The sequence below is a fragment of the Ambystoma mexicanum genome, chromosome 2p (genome assembly GCF_040938575.1).
Source record: "Ambystoma mexicanum isolate Mex_15411 chromosome 2p, UKY_AmexF1_1, whole genome shotgun sequence".
Classification (NCBI taxonomy): domain Eukaryota; kingdom Metazoa; phylum Chordata; class Amphibia; order Caudata; family Ambystomatidae; genus Ambystoma; species Ambystoma mexicanum.
The window spans coordinates 452416146-452439435 of NC_090923.1; the positions used below are offsets into that span (position 1 = coordinate 452416146).

Below are 23290 nucleotides of genomic sequence, written 5' to 3' on the forward strand. Positions count from 1 at the left end.
CTCACCAACCTCCGATGTCTGGATTATTATTCGTATCAATGCAAGCACGGGTGCCTAAGGCTCATCCTTCTGTTATTCACATGAAACATATCTTATTTCATGAGTGACAATAATGCTGTGTTTACAGGAGCTAAATGGCTGCTGTAAACCGCAATAATTGAAGTACAATACTAGTGGTCTTTTCCATTTTAAAGGAGAACAATCAGCAAAACGCGAGATTTGCTCATTTGGCAAAACTGCATGACACTTGATGTGTCGGAGTCAGCGGCTAGCAAATTTAGAATTCTGAAAAAGGGCCATGTTCTGCAAGCATTGATTTTAGTGAAAATTATGGTATGCCCACATATTTTAATGTTAAGTACAAATAATCTGTTCAGGCAAAACTAACAATAGAATCAGGGCTGTAAACATATACAATTAGGAGTGAAAGACAAGCACTTGAAAATGGTTGAACTTGCTGACAGAAATAGCATATGCTCTTGCTTGTTTAGAGGAAAATCAGTTGTATACAAGATCAACCCATTTTAAATTTCTCATTGGAAGTATATTATAGTTTTGGCAGATGATGGGTGACGATTAGCGGAACAAGCACATTTCCTTGCAGACCACTTTGTTCGAGGCCCATTTGTTTGTGAGTTTTTTTTACCAATTTTCACTCAAAATGTAGAGGGATTGGGAGTAGCAAGATCACGTCTTACCTTGTGATCAGCAAGCGGATTGGTGAGTTGTTTGTGGTGTCCTGTCCCCTGGGCAGCCACCATGACCCAGGAGATGAAACTAGAGAATTGGCTCTGCCCAGGGAATGCGGAGCCAAATCAGCGGGAACACCCCCATAGGGGAAAAACCTAGTAGAATATCAGCAACAGTAGGATGTCCTTAGTAGAGGGTGGCAAGATATGAATTCCAGAGGATAGAGTTGAGGAGCAACCAGAGTTCATACAAGAAGAGGAGCAGATCAGGGATGATTAAGCAATGGCAGGAATCAAGGTGGGAGGCTTCCCGAAGGAAACCAGCGTTCTATAAAGAAGAGCGATATTGCAATGCGAGGTCTGCTAGGCTGGTAGACATCATAAAGTGTTGAGACAGCTTCCAGAGTTACGGGTTTCTGGTGTCGCAGCACTAATGTTGGAATGGACGAGCACAGCACCAATGTTTCCATAGAGACCAATACAGCGCTGAGCATCAAGGGTGAACCATGACAGGGAGGTTGTTGGTTTTATGTATTTAAAAAGGTGGTGGGTGTGGGTGGAGTAATTGCAGGGAGCCTCCCCCTCATTTTGTGCAGTGACATGTGGTAAAAATAGTTCAAACAAATGGGCCTCCGGGAAATTGCTGCAAAGAAACACGGATCCATGTTGAGCCACATGTATTGGAAAAGAGATTGGTGTAGAAAGTAAACATGGGGTTGGTTTTTTATTTGGCATTTTTAAAAGCATAGATCTGAACTAACTTCTTTGAGAACGATGAAGCGCCTGAATTTTAGATGAATCAACCACTTTGAACTTCAAAATAACTTTCTAAAAAGGTTATTCTGAAGTTTAACCCCATGGCTTGAAGGGGATAAATGGTTTCAGCTACTTTTCTGTTGTAACCTGCTTTCAGAGATGTAGGCAGTCTCTTCTGGAACAAGGTTTTGGAAATTTAGAGAGGAGAGGCTAAATTATACTGAAATTGGACTGGGTGAGTAGTAAGAAGGGTAGTGTGGGACTCGGCACTAATACATTTAGATTTAGAGTACATTTGTTTATGCAGAGCCGTGTGATCATTCAGTGATTTGAAGTGGGTGAACACACCAGTTTCATGTAGTGCGAGTTTATGGAGAGGGAATCCCTGCAAGGCAGTGCAGCTTGGGTGACGATCGGAGAGACAAGCATGTGACTCTTTCCTGGGGGTAGTTTGTGGGAGAGTAACACATGCATTATTTTGGTGGGAGGAAGAAATGGCAAATTGGGCTTTGTACCCACCTTTCCACTCTGGAGGTGAGTGGATGAGGCATGAATATTGGTTGTGGGAAAGGCATATTCTCTGGTTTTATTTGTGGGGGGGGGCAGTGGACATTTGGGGTGGCCGATGATATCAGTTTGTGAGTAAAGGCGTCAACATGCCAGCACCACCAAAATAGTGAGAAGAAGTTGAGTGTCATGAGGCAACCTTTCTAAGTGTAGGTGTCGGTCAGTGCCAGTGCACCCTTACAAGTTCCTGTCTGCGAGCCCGATGGACCAAAATCAACCTTTTGGTATTAACGACTGTAGAGGCAAGAAGGATGAGAACTTTCATTCTGATCCAGCCTCTTAGGATGAAAAAGAGTTTGGGTCACTTTGAACTCCAAAGCAGGAAATTTGTCTATGGGTTTCTTACTCTTGGGAGTTGACGGAGCATGCACAAGTGATGGGGCTGAGCTTCCAGCAGACCACAGCAATTGATGAATGGTCTTTCTCTTCCTCTAGGTGGAAGTATTTGTCCGGGCTCTCGTGAACTTTCAGCAGTGCAGGAAAAAGGGCTTCTAAACGTGCCAGATCGACTCTTAGATTTGTGGATGTGTTGTGGTAGATATGGTATTGTAGCACAGTCCTTCTTCACTATGCAAACATGCAAAGTCCTTTTATCTCCCTCATCGCCTTGCTGACCAGGTCCTGGAGAAGTCTTTCCATCAACATCATGGGTACCTGGACGGCTTGAGCCTCGAACTCGTCCAAAGTTTTTGGAATCAGTAGAATTGAGTTGGCCTTGGTGGACATGCCTTCTGGACTGCCAATTTACCTTGTTTGTGCTTGCCGGAGAAGATTCCACTTGTCTATACACAGGACAAACATTTTAATGTGATAATCTCGCCTGCAAAATGTCACTTGAGGAGTTTCTTTTTCCCCTCTCTCTTAAAATGCTTTCCCCTAATATCCTAGGAATGGGGATATTCACTCTTCTGAACTCCAGTCATATAATATTTGGGGAAAGTGCTTGATTTTACTCGGGGTTTAAAATTAAGTAAATATCACCCCTTGGTGACATTTTCTATGTTGGGATTTTCAGTGGATACTGGACAAACGAACCCACTGGTCAGGTAAGGCTGGTTTGTCGAGGTTAATCAGCTTCCATGCCCCCTGCGGGCCGCAGAGGACGTTCCTTTTTTTAGACGTTATCTGAAACCATATTTTGTGTGCGATCTTAATTCTTTGCTTGTCAGTTGTCCTGTTCTCTGTTTTTTTTGCACAAAGATACCTTTTGTGTGGATGCTGCACTTTAGAAATGCAGGTAACATAACATAACAGGTGAGATATTGGGTGAAGTAATTGGGCGTGATATTCTGATTTTCTTAGTAGGGTACATAATGAACACGTATCTTGGTAAAGGACGCAGGCAAACTGGTAGTGATGGAGAAGTTTGATGGCTTGGTCTGCCCTGAGTGGCATCTGAAATGTAGGTTTCCTGCTCTTCTTTTTTTTTTTTATTTGCATTTGGTTCAAAATACATGACAATTCATGTAGAACCTTTACAAAGTTTAAAATCTTACAGATAATCATTTAATCAATCATTACAGTTTAGAAAATAACTCTAATTCATTTTCAATGTGCTTACAAAAATTTGCCACTTCATATATTAAGGGTTTATATGATCCCTGCATCATTCTGGACCACAAAACTTCAAGGCAGTCCTCAAATTCAATTTCTACAAATTTCCTCAATTTAAGTGTCCTTAAATTCTTAAAATGCGGACAATACAATATAAGATGTTTCAATGTTTCATAAGATTCATTACATTCAACAAATCGACATCCCACACAATTATTTGATTTATTCATTTCCCAGTTCTTAGTTCTTTCCCTAGTATGGTATAGGTTTAGTCTAAATCGAATATATACCTTTCGGATATTTTCACAGGGGAATAACAAGACATGATCGTAACGTGGAATGCGCTGTTTTACATGTATACCATATTCTTTATATAGCCCATAGGTCTTAATTGAATCAATTGTTATACACCAATCCATTTCAAAGAGTTTTTTCTTAGCAAAACCAGGACGATATTGAATATCCTCAACAGTAATATTTGCATTGTCCAAAATTTGTTGAATTTTCAATTGATAGTTAGAAAAGGATTTTGGAGTTTGAAAACCCAACATTTTGTTTAGATCGATATACAATGAGTTAGTTGGAGGATAATGAATCTTGACATAGTTGGACAGCTGTCTCCATTTCCAACGAGATGATAGTGCAACCAGCCCCAATTCATGCCGAATAATGGCATTTGGAATTGACATAGGGAGAGACATTGCAGATTTCAAAAGAGAGCCCTGTAAGCTGTCCAGCGTGCTTGTCATATCACATAGACAAATATCTAATGTATACAATATAACACTTTCAATTTTTAATGTCATAAAATCTATTAGCGGGATTAAAGAGAATTTGCAATATTGGGTATAGATCCTTTTCATTTGGGACAATAGTGGTCGTGTTTTGTTTCTTATTATAATTGACCAAGCGTTAATGGAGTTGAGGGCTGATATATAATACCCTAGATAGATAGCATTATTCACACGACAAATTTGTGTATTCAACATTTGCCATCTAAAGTTCCCTCCTTTTGATTTAACTCCAAAGGTCATAATGGCAGTTTTCGCTGGGTTAGGTGTCAAATTATTAGCTTTTGCAAAAGTCTCAAATAATGAGAGTTTAGTTTGAAGTCCTACCGGAGTAGGGTCAAACAAGATGATATCATCAGCGAATGCAATCCATTTCAGGTGAATACTCCCCACTTTAACAGAAAACAAATTCTCTTTTTCCCAATTTTCACCCAGATCAGATAGGTATAAATTAAATAAGGTAGCCGCCAGATTACAACCCTGTTTCACACCAATTGTTGTACATATGGGGGCAGTGGTTCCACCTTCCGGAGAGATTCTTATTCTATACGAAGTATTCGTGTGCAACGTAATGATCCAATACATCAGCACAGTTGGAATCCCTATCTTCGTCATTTTCTTCCACAATAAATTGCGGACCACCGTGTCGAACGCTGAACTCATATCGATCATTGCTATATAAACAGGATTAGAATTCTTTTCTTTTGCTCCCGCAATGACATGCGACATGATAAAAGCATTTAAGGTTGTACTCATGCTCTTCCTAAATCCAGTTTGGTATTTCGAGTACATGTCATTCGCCTCAATTACTTTCTCCAATTCTTTTAAGAGAAGGATAGAGAAAATCTTAGCCTCAGTATCAATTAAAGATATTGGACGATAATTTTCTGGGAGAGACGGATCACCCTTTTTAAATATGGGTACTATATTAGCAGTTAGCCATGAGGGTGGAACCTCCCCAGACCTAATGATAGAGTCGAACTTATGGTTTATAATGCCAGCCCACAGCACGGGATCCGCCTTATAAAGACATGGGGGAAGACCATCCGGTCCTGCAGCTTTTGAATATGTCAACCTGGAGATTGCCCACATAATGTCAATGCAATCCCACTTCAGCCTTGGGATTTTAGAATATTCAAGAGAAACATCTGGGACAAAGCGAAAATTGCAAGGCAATTGGTATTTAACCTTTATAGGGGGACTTAATAGGGGGACCCTTTTCCACACTGGTAAAGAAACCTCAATAAAGGAATATTACTCATGAAGGTTCCACATAAACCGAGAAACTGGATTAAGTTTTACAGAGCCCATGGGGTGGGGTTCTGGAGTAGGTTTAAAGAAAACCGCCATTGTCACTGCTGTGTCCCATAGCCCACCCCAGGGTTCGAAATCTATGGGACCTGGGAGCTATTTAGATCCTGGACAGGGCCTAGTAGAACCTGGGTGTCTTGACACCAAAAGCTACCAGTAGCTGCTTTTGGCTCAACAAGCTAACGGGTGACATGCAAATATACATATCTGACATTAACTGTGTCTTAGAATTTGCGAAAAAGGTGCAATAGTAAACCTCTAGAAGACATTAAAAGCACGAATGGTCATATGTTACTGGGCAAGACGTTATAGTTGTTTATCATTTGGAAGTTAGATGTGTCACATCGTACCTATTAGAAACTCATTCTGCAGCAGAGAGAAAGAGAGTGAGCAAGGTCACATCACAGAAAAGGTGGTGGCAGTAGAGTTAGAAAATGTTGTGGCAGTAACATGGAGTGGGAGAGTTATGAAGCAGCAGTAAACTTAGGTCAAGACTTAAATGAGAGGTAGGAGCAAGGAGGAAGAACTGTGTAGGAAACAAAAGGGAAAGCAGTGCAAAAAGAACACAGAGAACGTATGTGAAGCAACATGGCAAGAGACCGGATTCAGCAGAAAGAGACAGCAATAGAGTACAGCAACGGATAACACAGCAATAGTAAGAGAGGGTTGAGCAATGTGGCATTTTTAGGGGCATCTCCCAATTTGATACAAGTTCTGCCATCTTTCAGGTAATTGGTTCGCGAGGATGGACTTGAATAGCTCCTTGGTCACTCCTGGTCAGATGAAAATCCTAGCTACTTCCAGCTCCTGCTTCGTGTGTTCCAATTTCGACCCCTGCCAGCCCTTTTTCTCCTAAAGAACCCCAACTTCACAGCAGAAAAACAGTCAGCCCCTCGCAGTCTTTGGAGATTTAAGTGGCGTGTCCTCCTTTCTTGACACTTGGAGTCTTCTTGACTTGAGTTGTTCAGGATGCCACGTTGGTCTGCCTGAAATTTGAGCTTCCTGACACCATTATGCCTGCAGCCTTGGGTCTCGTGACTGGGGTCAGACTCCTTAACTGGCCTTTGATCCCAGGATTTCAAAGCTTTCTTCCCGCGTGTATGTGGTGTGAGCTTTCATACCCACCAAAGTGCAAACATAAATTTGGGTTGATTGGGAACTTAAAATTGACTCCCAAGTGTATTTGTCTCCGAGTGTCAAGAAATAAAATGGGGTGGGTGTGGTGGATGGGGGGAACTGGGGTGTGTGGGTTCTTATATCGTTGATCAGATATGATATGACAAGGAAGGGGGGAAAAAGGGAGGGCAACACAAACAATCTTACTAGGCTCTGTGTCGTTCATAGCGTGCAGGGGGAGGGGGCAAGAGTGCAGTAGGCAAAGCGCAGGTAAGTGCCGCCAGGGTGGCCGGCTTTAAGTAAGTGCAAGGAGGCAGGGGACAGTAGGGTTGCAGAGACGGTCCCTAAGTGTGCGGTAGGTTCTGAAGCAGTGCATGGGGCAACTGGTCGTCAAGGATCCCAGTGCCTATTAATGTTCAGAGGGTGGCCAGGTACCCAGTTAGCGCAGAAGACAAGTACATCAGCAGGAGAGAGGGAGAAAGCAGAAGCGAAAAGGAAGACGCAACAATATGGGAGATATCATTTTGTTGAAACAGGCGTTATTCAGAGCATTATATCACTAAACATTTGTACATTAAATAAAACGTTTGGAGCCATTTTAGAAATGTTATATTAAATCAATTAGGAAGTTAAGAGCTTAAACAACAAAAATGTTCTGGCATTCTTGTCAGAAGTAAGTTGCTGCAGTGTTTTGTGTACCGTGGTTTCATCGAAATAAATGTTATGTGGTAATTTACTCCATAGTAGGTTCCTTCGTGAAGATTAAATAGATGGGTATATGCAGAGCGGTACGGGGGAGGATTAGGGTGTGGGTAAGGGGGTATGTGGTGCTCCCATTAAAAGAAAAGAACTAAGAAACCTACTATGAAGTGAATTACCACATTGTAATTTATTTTGCTGAATCCACACAGAACAGTTATTTTAAAATGTTTTGTCTTCATTGCCGATAGGATGAAGTTTGAAAAAAGATAACGGAACAAGCGGCGCTTTCAGTTCAAGATGTGAAAATATTGGTCTGCTAATTGTGAGAGAGGTTTATTTTTATGTATCGCAGTCAGTCGCTGGTCCTGGGCGGCTAATTAGTGCGATTATTCCACAGCTGCATTAGTGGCTGCACAAAGGGGTTCTCTTGTACTATCAAAAGGATCAGCCTGTTGGGGAATGTTTCGACTTGACAGGTCTTAAAGAGCAGGACAGTGTTTTTTAAAATACATGTTACGGTCAGGAGCTCTGTTTGATCTTCCCAAAAATAATAGCAAGACCCGCCCTCTCTCAATAGCAGTGTAATCTGTGTCCTTTTCCCATACGTTAGGAGATCAGTCTGCCCAAAGTGGTTGTGATCAAATCACTTGAAAGAAAATGTAAGTTGAGTGATCTTTTCTACAGCAAGAAACACACCTGCTATATGGTTAACTTACAGCTTTTTGACGATGGGAGAAAGTCCACGCTAAAGGTATGTAGAGGCCAACATGCTTTAGTCACTCACTGCAGCAGTGATAAGCAGTACCTTTTGAAATGCGCGTCATTTTACAAATGCTAATACGAGTCCACGCCCAACCCTTATGTGGTCCCACCTCGACATTTTCCCAAAATAAAATACCACTACGCATAATGCCATAATGCTGCTACTTTCGTCTTCCAAATTAGCACCGCATTAAGTTATCTAAGCATTACCGCGGCCTCACTTAGTAGCCTGTGCGCCCTAGCATTTCTCTGCTTTCAACCTGCACATAGGTCAATGTATTATTTACTAGCATTCTTGTGTTGCCGGCACCTACCTCGCTGTATTATGCCGAGCATATCAGTGCTGCCTGTAATTAACCCATATTATTATTGCAAGCCTACCTGTCCAGTACCTTAAGCCTGTAGGCGGCATTAAGCGTGTTACACCAGTTTCACTTTCGCACCACGCTGCCTGTATTCGGCCCATTGCATTATTGCAAGCATACCTATGTGACTTGTATTCACTGCCTGCCCATATGTAGCATAGTGTGTTGACCAGTTTACTTATATATCAAACTGGCTATACTTAGGCCTCTGCATTATTGCTAGCAGATCTGTGTTGCCCAATACTCTTAAGCCTAACTCCAGATTACATTCGGCTAAGCGACCGAAACCAACCTACCGGTGCTCATGAGCATCACGCTGCCTGTACTTAGCCCCTTGCTCTATCCTCAGCAGCTCTGTGCTCCTGCGCCTCTCCAAACTACTGAATCCCTAGCCAGCCCCCAGCACTATTTATATGGCAACCCTACGGCGAGTAACGCTTACCATGGCGTCCCTCCTACCACTATTTCACTCAATAGCCCCCACTAGATTCTTACCAGCCATCCGGCCTCTACATAAAAGCCCTACAGCTAACCTGCAAACAGCAACTTTCACCAGTGCAGACTCCATCTCACCAGTAGAATGGATCACCTGTTTCGCCTCGCCACCTGCACCCTGGATCCCATGCCGGCTAAGGTTCAGGAACACAAGACTAGGCTCTCGCTTCCCCGGCAGTAAGATTGCCCATAGAGTGCCTGCCCCTCTTGACCTCAATAGGACCCTCAGTTCTCCAACTACAACCCTCCCGATCATGCCGAGTTAGCCTTGCAGAGATGTCTGCTCTCCTGCTCTATGTAGTCCACCTCGGGGAGCCCCCAGTCATCGACATCCCAACTCTCAAGGGAGCCCTAATCAATACACGTTCCTTGGTCGCCCATGCACTTGACATTGCTGACCTCATTACATCTAACCAACTGGATTTCCTTGCCGTAACAGAAACTTGGCTAAACCCTGCGGCAGGACCTTCCCTATCAACTATAGAATCATCCGTTCAGATAGAAGCATCGGTAAAGGTGGTGGAGTAGCCTGATTAGCCAAATCCCACCTGAACCTCAGAGAATTCCCAAACGCAGGCTTTCCATCAGCAGAACTCCTTTCAGTGAAACTCCCGCTCTCTGACACTAGCACCCTCCTATTTCACCACATCTATTGTCCCCCAGGTGCCATCTCCTCCTTTGATGAAGACATTACCCACCTCCTCACCCAAAACACCAAACCGGGTTTGCAAATCATCCTATTGGGTGACCTTAATTTAGGTCTTCATGATCCAAATGATACTAACACCACTACTCTAGACAACGCCATCACACAATGTGGGTTTAAACAGCGTATTAATGAGCCTACCCACTCCAAAGGTAGAATGCTGGATTGGCTGGCTGACTTTAACTGCTCCTCCACAATCCTCAACAATGCACCTTGTGCTTGGTCGGATCACTATTGCATCACCTTCTCTATACTGAAAGGTACCCACCCTATCACCCATACCGCCTGGCCCCACAATCCTTGTCCAGGAACAAATGGAACCTATCTCTAGAAAACCTTTTACCACTGCTACAACCCATCACCGATCTTCCCCACCATTCAGACTTGGGGCCCCTCCTCTTTGGTTGACCTGTACAACAATACCATAGAACAAGCCCTAAATCAAATTGCACCACTAAAATTGAGAAAGGCTAAACCGGCTTCCCATTTAAATAAATGGTGCTCCGCTGAACTAAAAGCACTTTGCAATGCTAAAAGATCATCCGAAGCCAACTGGAGAAAATCCCCTTCAACCCTTAACAAGGAAAGTTTCTCTATTGCTGTGGCTTCTAACAAAGCTGCCATCACCAAAAAAAGAGAGATCTATAACAGCCTAATTCAGATTTTGTAATCTGGTAGTAAATGGCTTTTCTCTATCCTAAGAGAACTGGGCCGCCCACTGAAGATTGCACTAAAGACGAAGGTTGGTGTGCTAACATCCAGAAATCTTTATCAGACAAAATAGCCTTACTTCAAAACAAAATTGAGACAAAAAAGAATAGCCTCGCTCTCAGTGCCTACTAACGTAACCCACCTACCCACATCTGCCCTCATGCCTGCCTTTCCACTTTTCCCCATTAAATACTGAAGAAGTGGCAAACATAATATCGGGCCTAAAACCCTCTAACTGCCAGGGTGAAACTTGCCCAGGTCCAGTCATCAAGGAAGGGGCTAAAGAATTAGCACCCTTCATCACCGCCTTGATTAATTCTTCCTTTAAAAACTGCCTAGTACCCAACAATCTTAAAGAGGCATGGGTCATGCCTCTCCTCAAAAAACCCAACCTAGACCCAAATATACCGACAAATTACATATCCATAACAACAGTCCCATTCTTCTTAAAGATACTAGATAGAGTAGCCTATCTCCAAATTCAAAAACACTTAGAAGTTAATAACCTTCTTGGCTTACAACAATCCAGTTTCAGACCTAGGCATGGAACGGAAACAGCCCTTCTAGATTTAAAAATTCAAATGGATAAAGCCAAAGACAAGGGGAACTTGGCAATCCTGCTCCTTTTGGATTTATCAGCAGCATTCGACCTTGTCGACCATCAAATTGTGACCAAACACCTATCCACTGCTGCAGCGTTTTCACAAAACGCCACCAACTGGAACCAATCCTTCACCACAAATAGAACTACTAGAGTTTTGGCTCCTACCGCGGCTGCTAAACCAGTTCCCATCCACTGTGGAGTCCCTCAAGGATCCTGCGTTTCACCCATGCTTTATAACATATTTACTAAGCTCTTCTTTGATAGTCTTGATAACCTGGGTGTCACCTACACCAATTATGCAGTTGACACTCAGGTCTTCATTACACTCACTGGTTGCTATGAAAGAGATTCCGAAACACTAAACAAACTTTATCTTGAAATACAGGCCTGGTTGCATACACACAGCCTCTGCCTAAATGACGACAAGACGAAACTTCTGATTGTTGGCACCGAAGTCCGTCTAAATAAACTCGACCCTCGGTACAAATCCTTTAACATTGATGGCAATATCATCAAAGTCGCCAAAAAGATGAAAACCCTTGGCGTCTACCTAGATTCCAGCCCCTCCCTAAAAAACAAAAGTAAACTCCACAGCATATACTAACAAATTAATCAACACCTGCAAACCCTTTCTATCCACAAACAGCTGCCTCACGCTAGCCAGGGCCTTGATTTTGTTCAAACTGGATTACTGTAATACCCTATTTCTAGGCGCTACTGAGCATAACCTGAACAGATTACAAGTTCACCAGAACAACGCCCTTCGTTGTGCCTTGAACATACCACGTTCTAGTCACATCTCGTCCTTCAGATGAGACTCACTTTGGCTACCAGTTTGGTTAGCGCAGCAGAATTATGGAGCCGAAAGGCAATATAGATGAAAATGGCTCTCAATCCACCATTTCTACTTGCCCCGTAAAAGATTATTCAGCAAGTACAAAGGTTTTTCTTTCCTGAGTTAACAGATTCTACCTTCCTCGTCTGATCTCCGGTTTTAACTCTCAAACACAGAGGTTATCCACTTCACGTTGATTTTGTAATACTTATAATGCAAACCTTCTTCTACATCACAGCCATTCTAACATACGTCATCCCACTTTTTTGTTATCGTACCACTTAACTTTGCTGTACAATATTGGTATTTGTATTGTTACCGTAAGTGGAAATGGAGGATCCTGGTTATTTTACGGGATTAGTACTAATCAAGCTTGCAAGCCCGCTTCCTGTAAATAAGATTATATACCATTTGTATGTCTTTTGCGAATGACCCATTTTATTATATCAAAAGTGCATTCGATGAAACAATTTTCAAAAAGATAGAAAAAAAGTGTTATTTTTGTGAAATATAAATGCATAGGAAATGGAACAGCATACAAAAATAAAAAGCACAGCAATTTAACTGGTATCTCACAGGGCTACTTGCTGAATATTGTCTTATCCCTATAGTTGTTAAGTATTTAGTAATACACATATAAGCTCAAGACTCTGCTGTTCAAGGAATGGCTCCTCACTAACAACTAGGTCCACACGCCCTCCACTTCCCACAATAACCAAAGACTGGCTGATCTGATCAACCCTGTTTCCCCCCGTACTTGCTTGTAGATCCCTTGCTGCCAAATTGTCTGACCTTCCGGTCCCCCACAGTTCGCTTCGCGCTCCCTTGTATCTCGGCTATCCTCACTGTGTCCTTCCCCCTATGACTTGTAAAGCACGCCATTGCTTCCCAAAACTAGCTCCATGCTCAATAAATCCCCTAGTAATGCATATGAAAATAATTACCTTTAGATGTACATGTTCTAGTATTGTAAGGCATTCTTTGAATGGCATAATAACATAACATCCAGAGATGAGTGAAATCTGAATTAAGATAAGGTTTCATGTGAAATATGGAAGCAATCGTGTAAGGAAAATATAAACGGCAAAAAGTACCCATACTGTGCATGGGTTCTGTTGACAGACATGATAACACACATACATTTTTAAAAATCAATGATTCTTTAGGTCCCTGTTTCGAGTCGCTTATTGTTTGCTGTGCTTTGCACTCTAATGTAAAGTGCACTCAGAATGGGTGCGTTTGGCTGGCTTACATACCCCAGAGCAATCGTGGAGCGGAAGAGGGAGTTGGCGTGCTGCAGCATACGTTGAACTTCTGTGCACTCACCCCACCCGTCACCTCACCCTGGCGCTGTGTAGTGCGGTGCAAATGTCTCAAGCGGTGCATCCTAGGGCTTTGAAACGTGGTTTCCACGGTCCCCTGAGGACCTAAGAGTTTTTGTTCTCGGCGTTGTGATGCTTAAAATGAGCGTTGTCCGGTCCTTTTATGGCCGCATTTATGTCTTGCTGATTTCGTGCCTTGCGGTGCAAATATCTCGGAAACGGTTCATCCTTGGGCCTTTAAACGTGGTTCTTGAGGTCCCATATTTTTGTTCCTCGCATCGAAATGCTTAAAATGATGCCGACCTTGATGTTCTGCCACTTCTAGGAAACTGTCTCATGTGTGCAGGGGCTGAAATCCGCATAACTGGGTGGGGTGTCTACAGTGAAGTCGGGAGGGTCCTAACCGGTTACTGCAGATTGGTGGAATGATGTGGAATTGTATGAGGAACAAACAAACCCACAAACAAATGCATTTTGACTTTTATATACATATAGGTAAGAGTATCCCTGTATTTGTGTACATTTTTGACAAATCATTTTCCTGCCTTGTATTAAAGTATAAACTTTGACATCTTATGTATTTTTAATCTAAAAAGTAGTACACAAAAAGCATGCGATTGTGTATAATACGATTTACAGAAAATGTGATGTAACTTTTTCCAGGGAAATAATTAATGGAGTTGAACAATTTAACAACTGAGATCTGTGAGGAACGTATCGCCAGTTTCAGTCAGAACCTATCCTGGGGAACGTTTTGCTCTCTATTATCAGTGTGTGTATATATGTTTTTATTTGAAATTCCTATGAATTAATGGAGATTAATGTGTACCCTCATACTGTCCGAGCCATACGTTATCCTTGCCTGTAATTTGTAGGAGGACACTATGTTCGCCACTGTACAACATTATTATGGAATAGTCTTCTCAGGCCATTTTGTTGTTTTAACCCTGCCACATCCTCGGCACACCAGATGCCAATCGATGCCCGTCACCTGTGCAACAAGGCAGGGACATTACATGATCCAATTGGACACAATGTTTTGCATATTTATTTCCTCACCAAATGCTTTTGTGCGAGTTTCTCACTTTGCAAACCTCACTGTCCAATTCTAATGTTGCTGAACAGCCCATCTCTCCAAATCAGAATGCCTGTAATGTCCTTGTTACAAGTAGCCACTCCCCCTGTGCATTGTCCTTGGTATGCTACACCATGCAATGGTGTCCTGATCATGGGAGTGCAGGGACTATCCCTCCACACCCTCTGGCCTCAAGCCCCCACTTCCACATATTGCGGCTTCTCCCCATTAGACCTGGATGTCATTGTACCACCGACCCCCACCTATCCCCCTAATTTGCCTTGACCAAGTAGGTACCCCTGCCATAGTTCCAGGGATTCAACTGCTTCCATTTCCTCTAGTTTTGCCTGCCCTCAGATGGGAAACCAACCTTACATGGGGCCCTTAGACGCAGGCAGTGCGCAGACTTATGTGGGCTCTTTGTCTTCATCCAGTTGCATTGTGATTTGACCAACATGTTTCAGCCTACTCTGCAAATGAAGGATCAACTAAAGACTGCTTCCATCTTGCAGCCTTCAGGGCAATGTGCTCTAAAGAGATAACAGTACACGTGGACCCATATACAACTACAAAAAAACATATATATTTAGTATAGTAAACATTAACCAATGTCCACCAGTTTTCATGCCCTGCCTTTTTTCAGGGCTGCAGCACACAACCTCTAACCTTCTTCTCTCATGCAGGAAATGTGCTTCATCTCAAACCTGGTTGCACGTCACAAAATATGCATGGCAATATCTTATAAATAAATGTAATTATTTCAAACCTGTTTGAGGTGCTATAAAGGTTCATTATTCGCCTTCATTCGTGGACCCTTTTCTATCTAAAAACAATATTAACTGCAAAACTCAATACTCTCCAGTCTTGCCACCAAGACGCACTCTTTGCATTTAATGGCTGCAGAATTTACCAGCCTGTGACTGCATCCCAGGCCTCGTCTGGAATTATACTTTCTTTGGGTCTGGATAAGCCTGCATAACTATCCTAAATTCACCATCCTTTATTGTTCCTGATTTTCTCTATTTGTTCCTACTCTTTTGGGATCTGCTCCCATTACTGTCCCAATATGTGTTAACACTCCTCTGTTGCATCTGAATCATTGCATTTGATCAGAATATCGTTTTCATCTCCTATGTTTGTGAAGGGATTTTGGTAAACGCACGCTACTTTATTGAAAAGCACATGCATTTCTGCATTCCATTTTATTAAATGGAAGCGTCTAATTGCTGAAAGTACAATGTTTTATGTATATGAAATGTACAAATATATTCCAATTCCTATGTGTTTATGTCAGGGCAGTAATGACCAAAAACTAGAGGCAGTCTGAAGCAAGAAATGTTAGCAAACACTTTGCCCTGCTAATTATGCTGCTTATTTGTGAACGGTTTTTCACATCTCCTCATAATTCTGCACTCTCGTTAGAAGCGAGCCGAGTTCCTGACTATGTCTGCATTATCACTGTTTCTGGCTAATTAAGGAACTGAGCCTTTGCCACTTACCTTCCCACAGCAGCTCAGCCGAGCATCCAGGCGCTGCCAAGCCTCCACTAAGCTCCTCCAGTATGACATCACGGATCTTGCTACGGCAGCAGCTCATGCGTGAACAGATGCAGCAGCAGGAGCGCCGAGAGCAGCAACAGAAGCAGCAAGCGGCTCAGTTCATGCAACAGAGGGTACCAGGCGGCCAGACTCCGGCCATTAACGTCAGCCTCCCCCCTTCCGCCCAGGTGCCAATGGAAGTCCTCAAGGTATGTGAGCGCGCGCCTCTGCAGCCTGTGCATTCGTCTTCCTTCGCTTTCAGTGGCTGTCGTTACTTTTTGAGCAGTTCTGATCCTATGTTAGTGTACATTTAGCTTCACTTAAATGGCATGGCCCAGGTGAGCACTCTGAAGAAGCGCTGGTTCTATATGGAACATTTTCATATGGTTTGTACATTGTAGTCTGAGCCTCAAAGTCAGCAGTTTGTAAACGTGTGTCTGTGTAGATGGGCACACGACCGATTACATTGTGGTTGATTACTGCTGAAGTACTGCCGCCGTTTTTGAAATGTGCAACATTCATAAATAAACCTGTTTGTGTTGACCGTTGCATAGTCGGTCACCTCAGAAAGCCTTAACTTGAGTTCCCAGCCTTTTGCAAATGGCCGGTGTAATCCCTTTTTTTTGCTCAAATGAGTTCATTGCTTTTACTAGTTTCGAGTCCTTGTTAGTCTGGGAAGTGTGGGAGCTTGTTAGTGGCGCGCTACCGGGGGACATGTAGCGCCCTAATTACTGGAAAATCGTAACCAGCTTACGAATAGACCTGATTTCACACTATGTTACTTAACCGAGATAAGGCTGGACAGCACAATATGTTTTAATTAAATATAGCAGAGACATTGTCAAGGATGGGTACACAATCGTAGCGGAGAAAATGCAAGCATATGTTTATGGTTATTCACTGTGATTTCAGATTCTATCCTATGCTGTGTCTGGCCTGCTGATAAAATGATGTGCAAAATGATTATAAAGCGTGACAACAAAATTCTGTGTGTGACTATTCTGAGGCCTTTGTAAATTGTTACAGATTTTAGTTTGGGACTTTCCAGGTTCTCAAATCCCCTTGTCAAGATTTCAGATTCAATTTTAAGTCGATTCAGCGCGATGAAAGCAATTGCCTCTGCCAGCTGCGGAGAGGTGACATCTCTTGTGGGCGTCCAATCAGGTTTTTAATGGGACGCATGACTCGACGTGCGAGCTCAGCTATAGTTATATTCAGGATGACGCTCGTCACAGGCGTTCTCTTTCAGATGTGTGTAACTTTGTCAAGCAAGGCAAATCTGATTGAAGCTGTGATTTCCGGTTAAAATCCTGGCGTGAAAAGTTTCCTTTGTTTGAGGAAAATCTCTGTATTTTGGGGGTACAGCCCCTAACTCTGTAGTGGCCTGCCTATGGCACCAAATAAATCACTTATATATATATATATATATATATATATATATATATATATGAAATACTAGCGCTTCCATGTCGTCAAAGTGGACACATGTGTTTTTTAGTACTGCATACACTGGTCAAGGTGCCATTTTGGTATCCTGTTAGATAGGCAGCGTGGGGTTCAGAACTGAATGGATTATCACACATGGGTCTGCATCCTATGACTCTCCAGATGTTTTGGGCTTTGTCTCTCATGATCCCTAATCATTGACTGTGCTCCCTAGGACTTATCTGGTGTGGTTCAAGTTGTCAGGGGTGCCTAGGAGTTTCACTTTTCCTGCACATCTGCTTGGCCATAGTAACTCACGGAAGCTCATGCCACACTGTTTCACCATGGATCGGAGGCCCCTGGGTGGGTGATATGGGAGGTAACACTCTTGGAGAAGAATGATCTGCCTAGGAATGTTGATGCCAAGAGCATGGTTTTGACCACTCTCCTCACTCTCCTAAACTTTTCGTTCCCGCACAGGTGGAGTGGGTGGGAGAGCGCATTGTTGCTCGTAGGTGTTCTTAGAAGGGAAGTCTGGAGTGAAGGGAGTCTGTGCCCATCATGGCAGGCAGAGTCTGAACTAGCATGGGGAGCACCTCTGTGGGAAGGAAGCCACAGCCTTCGTTGCCTCCCTCCACTGCATACTGCTGAGCAGCATCCAGCCCATAATGGCCCGCCACTGTCTTAGATGTTGCGCGATTGTGGTTCCAAAGCCATTGGCAGCTAAGGCCTTCTTGGGACTGTATGTAAACACTATATAATATCAAGTTTTGTTTAACACAATTGATTATGTATTGTGCATTCATACGGTAGGGTCAAAAGACCATGTCCAAGCATGAGCATGGGAACGGGGGTCTAGTGCTGGTGCGATCTGGTGATGGGGTACGAACTACAAATGGAAAAGAAACTAGCGACCTTTCAAAAGTCCGATTCTGAGAACTATGAATTTTTTTGATGAAAACTTTGGGAAATCTGTTTTTTCCTTTCCTACATAAGTGCATCAACACACATTCACAGTTTAAAAAACGTACTAAGCCTGTGATGTGGTTTGCTGTGCCTGACAGTGCCAGACCCAGGTCAGCAAACAAGGCCTCCCCCCTCCCCCACACTCTTCCCAACATTCTGACATCACTGGTGGGGGACAGGTAACCTGTCGAACGCACATTAAGAGGAGCGACGCGACAAAGCACAGGCTTCTTGGTTATAATCGTGCCACCCCTCTACAAATGCATAACAGCAGGGGGCTCAGTTCTGTTGTTCGGCTGATATAAGAACAAGTATCAGCCAAACAACAGAACTGAGCCTCAGCTGTTCTTGTAAAGTTTGTTTAAGGGCGTTGTGATTCTTTAATAACCACTGGGTCAGACCAATAATTGGGCAAGGTACCCTTTATTTTCTGCTCTGTGGGGGGGATATCGGGTGCCCTTGGGCTGCCACACCCCCTGAACACATCTTGAGCCGACGCTGGGACCTGTCCATATTTTGAGATGTCCAAGCACTAACGTTTCTCATCGAAAGTAAAAGGCTTTTGAAGCCAATCTTCCTAACTGTAAATGCAGAGACAGGTCAACTGTGCCTTCATGTTGTGGCGGTTGAGGCTCTGCAGGAGTGCCGCTAATTTATAAAAATACATTTTTAAAGTTAGTTTTTGGCATTGCGTTTTCTTGTTGATCTTGTTCATTGGTTTCCCACTTACCAATGTTTAGTCTTCTTGTACCACACCCCCTTCCTGCCTAATCTCCAGTGCCTTGCGTTCCCCCCAGATCTTCATCCTTGTTTCTCTCGACCTCCAACTTCTAGCCCATCGCACCTTCTTGTCTCCAGCACACAGTGATGATGAGCGAAGGAAATGAGGGTGGCCCTGTGTATGCGAAGTAATCAACATATGCTAGTATAGTTCATGCCTCCGTTTTTTTTTTCATGCTGTTCAAATGTTTTTGTTTTTCACATTGGCAAGCAGCCCCATTTCACTGGCAGATCTCAAATCGACTGACAGTGGAGGCCTCTTAGTACAGAATGTACATGTACAAGCTACACGTGCAATCCAAACAAGCATCGGATAAAGCCAATAGTTTTGTATGTTCTATTGAATTCACACACGTAGAATGGGATGTGGGATGTCTGGACGCTTAAGCATATTGCCACCACATCCCAGGAACTCAAATTGGCAGATTGCACCTACTATGCAGCATTACTCCCGCCATTTGGCAGATATTTACATTAGATGTACTGGTTCCACCACCATTTGGTAGATATTTGTATTATAGGCCCTATACTCGCAACAATTTCAAGGTGCTGTTCTTGAAAATTAAATTTTAAATAAGTACTGCCCTTGCACCTTGGCATTTGTCCGTTTTTCTTCTATTTCCAACTCATGCTTCTTCCCTATCAACTGCTCCCCTTTCCATTTCCACTGCACCAATGTCTGCTTTTACCCCTGGCAGAGGTGCAATGTGCCAATTTCCGGACAAGGCTGGTTCCTAAAAGACCAGGTGATTTCCGCAGTATAAAGCCCTCTTAACATGTACCCAACTACTGTGAGAAACCTGAAGGTTTCTCCCTGACTAGTCCCCGGGGATCTGCCATCTAGGTGGCCAGGACACAGCCATAGCTATTGGATCCACATCCTGGGGGTGGACCAGTGAGGGAGGAACACCTGGATGGGTGGCCTTCGTGGAGTGGAAGTGTGTCACCGATAGGTGAGACGCGGTGTTCCCCTTCTTATGACCCGTTTCCCGTTCTTACCACGTAGGATACACAAACACTCTACCCCCTCCCTTTTCTAACACAAACACTTTGGCATATCACGAAGGACGTCGGACTAACACTGGATCCGTTTACCCAAGGGTCAGGCAAAGTCAGGCAATTGACCAAAACTGCACACACCTGACTGCCCTTTCCCTTCCCCACAGGGATAAAAGGTGGGGCAGGAAAGCACAAGACGAGCAAGGAAGACTGCACGACGAGAGAGCTAACTCAGCACAGCAGTTCAAAAAGAGGAGAAAGACTGCACGAACCGAGAGGGTGACAATGAGAGAAGTGACCTTGCCCTTTCCTAACAAGGCCCGTGAAACCTCAGCAGAAGGAATCGTAAGACCGCAAACGATAGCCAGCTTGTGTTGCAGCCAATGTCAACAGTACACGGGGCACTCGTCCGCTAATAACCAAGCCGGGAAGCAATGCTTGGCTCCGTGATATCAACCTTGACTCCAGAGAAAAGAAAAGCCAAGCAGTTCATCACAGCCAGTGAGTCGAGGGGGGAGCCGATAAGAAACCGAACAGTGTTGAACGAAAGTAGCAAACGACTAATTGAATTGTGAAAGAATACAAAGGACTGTTGATAATAGAAGGGGCTAAAACCAGCAACAGAGGAGTCGGGCACCACATGGATGCTCACTCAGGAAACTCTGGGCGAATACCCAATTGTAGAAACTACTGTTAGCCTTAGGAAAGGCAAGAAGAGGGTCAAAGTGGTCATACAGGGGTCCAGTAGAATCCTCTGTACAGTCGAAAGTCTTTGATCGACAGGTGATTGTGAAGCTAAGGGAAGTGAATCCTGCATCGCAAGAACTGATTGAGAAAATGTACAAATGAAAAAAGATGGCAAGAGTGAACCAGAAGAAAGGATGCCGATAAACAAGAGGAGAAGTCTAAAGTCCTGATATACAGTGTGTTCACAAGAGTGAACCCGGCAGAGGTATGTCCACAGTGAACTGTTTAAAAGGACATAAAGATTTGTGAGTGTCACAGATGAAATTGTGTTGAGAAGCTGTTGTGAACCCGGCTGAGAGAGGCTAAAAAGTGAGAAGGGTCTGAGCTCGGAAGAGGGGGACCCAGGGGTGGAAAATCGCCACCAAGCCATAATAAACCTGACGGAGGGACGCTGACATTTGAAAGGGGTTTGAGCCCGGGAGAGGGGGGATCCCCGGCTGAAGAAGCATCATCCAAAGTACAATCAGAAAAACACTGTTTAACTTTTATTTTGACACAGTGAACCTATCAGGCCCTCGGAAATGAGAAAACATAGCTACCAAAGGTCCTAATATCATTACAAACTTTTTGTAGCTCTGACCCCGGAAGAGAGGGATCCAGGGATGAAAGGTCATCACCCGCTGTGTAAACGGAAAGCAATGTTTGTTTATATTTGGAAACACGTCCGGTGTCAGAGGCAAGCAACTTTTTGTAGAAAACAGACTTGACCATCGAAGGCCCTGAATGCTGAGAGCAGAACTGTTGCCTCGTGCTGGGATAGCTCAAGCATGTGCTGTGCTCCAGAATCCTACCTTTTCCTGTGCTGAAAATGTAGTGAAGTGAGACTCCGACTACCGCATCCTGACTTATTTGTGAACACTTCCTTCTTTCACTGTACCACACTTCTTTTTGTATTGCGCGTAAGGATTGCTAATAGGTTTTTTAGTATAGGGCCTTTTATGCCACTCGGACAGCCTTATTATTGTTTGATGGTCAAAGCTTGCTCCCATCCTAGATTAAGGTTTAGAATAGGCGTTTTTCCAACCTACCTATGCAGTTTAATAAACACCCTTGAACTGTGATCGCTTGTGTCTGTCTTTACTGTTCCCACCATTAGTACCTTACATCACTAATATGGGAGTTTTGCTATCATCTACTCAATGACTCGCACCATATGCCAGATATGCCCAGGTTCACACACCATTTGCCTTTTATTGCTATTCTCTATGCAAGCAATTGCAACATTTGCTAGGTGATGCCATTATATGGACAGCAGAAAGGGCAAACACAGGCAGGATGAGCAGTGCTTTAAGATGTCCTCTCCACTGATGTTCTGTACTGAAGTGTGGAATCTTCAGAAAGGTCTGAGGCCGCTGGCCATACCTCAGATCTCTTCTCTAACAAAGCAGTTTATTCAAAATGGTTTGCGATTGGTCAGGCCTGTGTAGGCTTGTCCAGTCAAAGCAGGTCAGTTTGTCTGGGAGCCCAGTTAGGCAGGACTCCCTCCACTATAACACTGGACTGTGTAGTCGTCTTGTGTTGATGGATTCTTTTGGAGATGTACTTAGTCTGTCCTTTCTTTCCATAACTGTTAATCCATGTGTTCCTGCCCACAACAATAGAAAGAGGATAAACAACTGTGTGAGATGCACCTCTAAAGAAAGCTGTGCCTTGTATGGTTGTCTGCAACCGGGAAAGTGCCCAAAACAGTGCAACATGATAAAAGCAAATTCCTGCCTCTGGAGTTGAAGTGACTCTAGAAATCGAAACTTAAAAGGGAAATCTGTTCCAATTGAAAAAGAAAGACCGTATGTCTGCTCTAATAGCAAGTATCCAGTTTGAAGCTGCCCCTCACCTCGTGACAATTAAAGGTGACCAAATACAAATTGTTTCTACTTTTTAAACGTTGATGGTCGATTGGTTTCTGACATCTATTACACACACAGAGCGCCACCTCGAACTGCTCTGGAGGACATTTCAGCTGCATTTCTGAAATGCTTCTGTGGTCTATTGGTATTTGTTTTGATTTGGCCATTGCCGTTTACCTGTAGAATTTGTTCACTTCTTTCCACTGGGTATGCAATGTCCTTACCTCAAACCTTACACCAGCGGTGGACAACGTGTGGCCTCTGGGCTGAATAGGGCCCTTTGGGGCATTGTTTATGGCCCTCCAAATCACAAGTGTTTTTTTAAATTGCCTGGCCCAAGGCCAGTCACTAAGTCTGTCATGTCGGGTTTGCGAAGCCTCTGTGTTCCAGTTTTTTTCTTTGCATCATGATGACGTGCAGTTTTAATACTATTTAAAAACATGATTTCAGTTGCACAATACATATAAATCAAACTGCTGATGTCATTACATTTCAATATACCACATGCTACAGTAAAAAAGTAATAAGTAAGTGCACCTTTTTAAAGCCCATGCTTTTTTAAATCCAAATTTGCACACCAGCTCTTTCCCATGGATAGTTCGTTCCACTGTATGATACTTATGTTAT

The 23290-nt window shown here is 43.4% G+C and overlaps 1 protein-coding gene across 5 annotated transcripts in view; it reads left to right on the forward strand.

Moving 5' to 3' along the window:
- Positions 1–23290, forward strand: part of MITF (melanocyte inducing transcription factor) — a 937190-nt gene that overhangs the window by 530229 nt on the left and 383671 nt on the right. For 4 of the 5 annotated variants that reach the window (XM_069643815.1, XM_069643819.1, XM_069643820.1 and 1 more), the window contains exon 2: positions 15871–16108. In XM_069643815.1, the coding sequence (XP_069499916.1) occupies positions 15871–16108 (238 nt within the window). The remainder of the gene's footprint in view (positions 1–15870; positions 16109–23290) is intronic. The other variant, XM_069643818.1, reaches the window with a different exon arrangement.